This window comes from Cryptococcus neoformans, assembly GCF_000091045.1.
Source record: "Cryptococcus neoformans var. neoformans JEC21 chromosome 3 sequence".
Taxonomy (NCBI): Eukaryota; Fungi; Basidiomycota; class Tremellomycetes; order Tremellales; family Cryptococcaceae; genus Cryptococcus; species Cryptococcus deneoformans.
Genome location: NC_006685.1, coordinates 1668701 through 1673700, shown reverse-complemented (window position 1 = coordinate 1673700; position 5000 = coordinate 1668701). Strand labels below are relative to the sequence as shown.

General features: G+C 46.8%; 4 protein-coding genes across 4 annotated transcripts in view; 2 read left to right on the top strand and 2 right to left on the bottom strand.

The window, feature by feature from the left end:
• CNC05620 (conserved hypothetical protein) overlaps nucleotides 1-473 on the top strand; it is a 4846-nt gene extending 4373 nt beyond the window's left edge. Inside the window, exons 6-8 of the mRNA XM_024656856.1 lie at nucleotides 1-120; nucleotides 179-244; nucleotides 296-473. The exon at nucleotides 1-120 is cut by the window's left edge and continues 809 nt beyond it. Of these exons, the coding sequence (XP_024512587.1) occupies nucleotides 1-120; nucleotides 179-244; nucleotides 296-344 (235 nt within the window). The 3' untranslated portion in view covers nucleotides 345-473. The remainder of the gene's footprint in view (nucleotides 121-178; nucleotides 245-295) is intronic.
• Nucleotides 454-1459, bottom strand: CNC05610 (hypothetical protein). Its single transcript, XM_569774.2, has 3 exons — nucleotides 1195-1459; nucleotides 1044-1134; nucleotides 454-975 (listed from the first exon to the last, which is right to left on the bottom strand). The coding sequence occupies exons 1-3, from the start codon at nucleotides 1280-1282 to the stop codon at nucleotides 825-827; spliced, it is 330 nt and encodes a 109-aa protein (XP_569774.1). The 5' UTR covers nucleotides 1283-1459; the 3' UTR covers nucleotides 454-824.
• A 157-nt stretch (nucleotides 1460-1616) lies between these two features.
• CNC05600 (hypothetical protein) lies at nucleotides 1617-3696 on the top strand. The gene is made up of 4 exons (XM_024656855.1): nucleotides 1617-2269; nucleotides 2325-2439; nucleotides 2496-3248; nucleotides 3316-3696. The coding sequence occupies exons 1-4, from the start codon at nucleotides 1707-1709 to the stop codon at nucleotides 3562-3564; spliced, it is 1680 nt and encodes a 559-aa protein (XP_024512472.1). The 5' UTR covers nucleotides 1617-1706; the 3' UTR covers nucleotides 3565-3696.
• CNC05590 (thioredoxin, putative) overlaps nucleotides 3184-5000 on the bottom strand; it is a 3710-nt gene continuing 1893 nt past the window's right edge. Inside the window, exons 3-6 of the mRNA XM_024656854.1 lie at nucleotides 4041-4392; nucleotides 3745-3937; nucleotides 3628-3651; nucleotides 3184-3566 (exon numbers count right to left, since the gene is read on the bottom strand). Coding sequence (XP_024512471.1) covers nucleotides 3816-3937; nucleotides 4041-4392 — 474 coding nt within the window. The 3' untranslated portion in view covers nucleotides 3184-3566; nucleotides 3628-3651; nucleotides 3745-3815. The remainder of the gene's footprint in view (nucleotides 3567-3627; nucleotides 3652-3744; nucleotides 3938-4040; nucleotides 4393-5000) is intronic.

Genomic DNA, 5000 nt, shown 5'->3' with positions numbered 1-5000 from the left:
GATGGCGAATGATATGGCCGCCAGGTTCTCCCATATAAGGAATGCTAGTGATCCAACGGAAGCAGAGTATATTACCAGTTGGCGAAGTCGTTTGAGAGCGATGAATAGATTGAAGGGAGGGTAAGTATTAGCGTCAGCGACATTGTTCAATGAGATTTAACTGATGTGTGCTCGATAGCCTCCCCCCTGTAGAAGCCAAAATCGATTCGGAGGACGAAAAGAAGAGAGAAGAAATGCTGCAAGAGTGGGTTTTGCTTATCTGTCTTTCGTCAGTACATCACTGATCTATTTTCAGCTTTACAAAATTGCTGTCCGAGCAACCTATAGCAGACCCAGATCAGTGAAGGATGTAGAAGCAAGAAGATAGAATTACAGAGTGTGGGCCCAATGGATGGGAAAGGTTTCATAACATGGATAAGATTGGGAGAGCGAGAATATCTTGTGAATAGTTGTCTTCAACAGTGTCAGTACTTAATGTATTATCATGATATGATGTTTCAAGCTATGGTCTGATGATTTTCGACGAAATTGTGAGTCTGGTGGTTATTATCGCGACCAAGTACGCCCATCATATTTGAAAATAGTTGTGTGTTGGACAGACTGCAAAGAGCATAGACCGTTACAGGGGAAAGATTGTGTGAATTTCCATATCGCACTTGGACGTAGCTCGCTAATTTTTTGTGATCCTAAGCTTCAAATCCAGCCTATACTTCTTCCTGATTCACTGAGTGGAGCATCGCCTCCATGCAAGTAGTAGACTTTGACAACAATGAGCAAGGAAGATACCCGGACCTCTAGGCCATTCCCATCGCTGCTTCATCACCTCATATTCTGGCTGGTTCATCCTTGATACCCGCCATTTTCCTCAATTTTTCTTCTCTGCTCTTTCTCAAAGCTTCAACGGCCTCTCTTCCCTTTTCTGATCGGTGAGCAATGAAGTCAAGCTTCATAGCGTCCATCCTTTCTTGCGTCATGCTAAGTCAAAACGTCCTTAGCATGATCCTGGAACATCCAGTATAATGTGAACGGTGATAGCAACTTACTAGTCTCGCATACACCCCTGCATCGCATTGAGCCTAGTTTTGCACATGAAAGGCAAAGAGAACGTCCGACCGGTAGCACAATCGGCAAAATCTAAGCTCTTAGTCAAATGATTATTCCCTCAGACGAAGTTGTCAACATGATAAGCCTTACCTTTGACATAATCGTCACAGGACCTTAGAGCCTCCTTCTTGGCTGCTTCGTGAATTTCATTCTCTTCTCTTCTTGAAAGGGCTTCCATTGCGATTGGCGGAGAAAGATTTGGCGGTGAAGATGAGTCGAAATGGAAAACGGGATTAATCCAGGGTATGGTTGATCTTTTTGGAAGACTGTGTCTAATCAAAGGTGTACTAGGAGGTTATACTAGAAGTATAGATAGTAAAACACAAGCAGTGAAAAGAGCAAGCAAAGAAAAGAGAAACGATAAAGAAACGATTATCATATCTACAGCAGCAAAACGAAGAATATGAGCAGCACAGCGACATTACATTCCGAAAACAAATGATGACGTCTTCATCTTAAAAGTTATTGCCCTCAGCGTCAAGTTCTATGTTTTGGCACAAGGTTTCTTTATGATCAATCGAAATTTTTGTCTCAGTCTCTTCAGCTCAGTTCATTCACGGTAGACTGCTTCTAAACCCTGTATACTACCATAGTCGCACAGCATGGGTCCCGGTCAAGGATATCGTCCCCCACCTTACGGTCTTCCAACTCGTCCATCTTTGGACACACCAGCTTCAGCTGTTAGTCAATCTCAACGACAAGGATTTCCTCAGCCTCAACCATACATGCCTCAAACACAGCAGGGCTTTTATCCAGGATATGGATATGGATATCAACCTAACCTATCTGGGGGATATCCCTCTGGCGGTTTCCACCCCATGTATGCGGCGCCAGCGCCATCGTTTGGTCAGTCCCTCTTTCAATCGCCTGTAGCTGTCAACCCGGAAGGATACTCCTATTCCACGACCTATCTCTCAAGCCAATACAACCCACAGGTTTCCGCTCCAAATCCCCCTATGAAGCGTCAACGTCCGAACAATAGTAATGTCATGACAGGCGGAGTGTTAAGTGCGAAACCGTGGAGAAATTGTTCCCACCCTGGCTGTAAATTTGTGGGGCCTGGAGATCAAGTGGAGATTCATGAGGAAGATAGACATTTGATTTATGCTCCCGGAAAGGTCCCACAAAGAAGTGAAGAAGAGGAGAGATTTGCAAAGCGTAAGGGGTACGTGCGTGTACTTGGTGTGATAGCGGTCATATGCTGACTGGGAATTGGGCAGGCCCTTACCCCCTATACAAGGGACAAATATAACACTCAACACACCGGAAGATATAGAAAAATGGATAGCTGAACGTAAATCCCGCTGGCCGACTGCCAAGCGTGTACTAGAGAAGGTCCTTATAAGTTCATTGCAAACCTCCTAGTGCAATATGCTGATGCCCTGCCGCAGGAGGAAGAGCGCCAAGCAGCTATTGCCCGTGGAGAAGTTCCTGCGAAACAAAGAAAAGGCAAAGGCAGACGCAACGATCCAGCGAGTCGGGCAGAAGAATGGGGAAGGGAAGTCAAAGATGAAGAGGCAGATATTCCTCGTGTGTTTGGGGGGGAACGCGGACGAGGAAGAGGACGAGGAAGAGGGAGCGTGCGGGGGAGAGGTGGAAGAGCTGGGAATGAAGGAAGAAGTGATGGGGTTGCTCCAGTGCATTCCATCGTGCAAACCTCTACCCAATCTCAATCAAGGCAAAGTAGTGAAGTCAATCCTACGGCTGACAGTTTGATCGGACTTGGTGGTTACGATACACCCGCCGAATCGGCTTCTGCATCAGATTCCAGTGATACCGAATCTTCCACAGAATCCGATGTTGGCAGTGACTCGTCCTCAGACTCTTCTTCTGGCTCGGAAGATGATCACGCCCAGCTAAAACCCGCCGAGGCTTCAACCTCTTCCCCTGCTACCACCACCACTACCAAACCGTCTATCTCTACCCTTAGCAAACCGATCTGCAAGTTCTTCGCCCAGCAAGGAAGATGCAAATTTAATGACCGTTGCCGATTTGCGCATATCGCTCCGGATGGCTCTTCTGTGGATACTTCTGCACAGGGTGAAAATCGAAAGCCAGCACCTCAGCAGGAGAAAAAAAGGCAGCCCCGGCAACCTTCCGCTCGGAAACTTAATCCTTTCGAACGGCCCAGTATGCTTGGTGCTGTAAGTCTCTATTTCATCCCTTTTTGCCTTGAGAACCGTTTAAGCTGATCTGAACTCCTTTTCTCAGTTACTCGCCAACCCCATCCAAAATACACTCTCGCAGATATCCCAGACCATCCGTTTCTTGGTCGCTAACGATATGCTTCAAAATGTTGAGATCCGCCCGGGTCAAGTAGAGGAAGAAGAGAAGGCAAGGAATAAAGTGGTATTGTTGGATGGATCATCAAAGGATAATAATGGAGCGACTGAGGATAATCTTAATATGGAGGGTGGCGATGATATCATACAAGAGCTGAAAGAGACTGAAGGGGAGTGAAGCTGTCGCACAAGAAAAGATTAGTGTCGTTTAGGTAATCAACTGAAATTCCTAGTTAAAAACCTTGTAATCACGAGATTCCACCGTCTTTCAATCAAAAGGGAAAGATGAAAATGTAGTATGAATAGCCTGTATATCAATACGAGGTAATCCTGTGACTGGACAACGCTGAAAACGCACGCTAGACGATTAATTGACTATTTCAGGCGAGAAAACCACAACTCATTTCCCCAATCCCAGGCGCTCGCTTTTTATTCCGCCTTGCCCTCCTCGATAGAATCCATCAACTCTTGCCATTCTCCATTCTCAATCATCTCCCGCAAAATATCAAGACCGCCTACCAACTCGCCATTCACAATGATTTGCGGGAATGCTATTATATCGTCCCAGTCAGCTCACCCCTTCTAAAATCAACCATATACAGATGAAGAAGTGGGAAATCGGAGGTCGAGGAAAAATTGGAAACTTGGACTTACTAGGCCAGTCATTAACCTTCTTCAATCCTTGCCTTACATCCTCATCACTAAAGATATCAAACCAAGCAAATTCCACTCCTTGCTCCCTCAATAATCCCACAGTCTGCCTTGAGAACCCACACTTAGGAGCTGTAGGGTTTCCCTTCATGAATAACACAACCTTGTGCTTGTTCATCAGTTCGTGGCAGCGGGCGACAATTTCTGCTTCTGTCCGGGGACGTTGGGCGGCGGCAGGGGCTTGGGGTTGGGCGGAAGAGGTAGAGAGGGGGGCAGAGGGGGAGGCGTGTTGAGTGAGGAGAGAACGAAGGAGGGAAGCGTCGGCGCCAGAGTGTCGAGCCAGGAGAGTGTGCCCCTGTTATTCGGTTTCGGAGAAGATACAGTTTGATGAGAAAGAAAGAAAGGGATTGTTATGATACACGGTAAACATCATTGATACAGATCGCACACAGAGGAGTAAAAAATCCACAGTGTCGAATGTCCGAAATGAGAAATTGGTTAGAAAGATTGACAAAATCATGTCATGTTCGCCGACATTGAAGAGGGGATGGAATGCGTGAGATTGTGCGTTCAGGTAGGACATTTCCGGACCCATTACCGTTGTCATCATCATCCGACACAATCACCCCCACAATATCATTACGATGATCATGATCATCCCCATCACAGTCACCACCACGCACCCATTCATTAGCCAGAGCCGAACCGCGTCGCGGACCATGAGAATTACCCGATATCCGTCGACGAGGAGGTGAGTCAAAAATCACAACACCCACACCGGGTTTCCGGTTCGATGAAGTCGACGTTTGAAGGTTGAGGTTGACAAAAGGTGACGCGATGGGCGATTCGACATCGGGATTTGGCATTCGCGGCATGACGAGTAATTGACCCGGGTCAGCATCGGCGGAGATGGGAGGGGAAGGTGGGATGTCGTATAGGTAATCGAGTTTGTTAAGTGGAGAT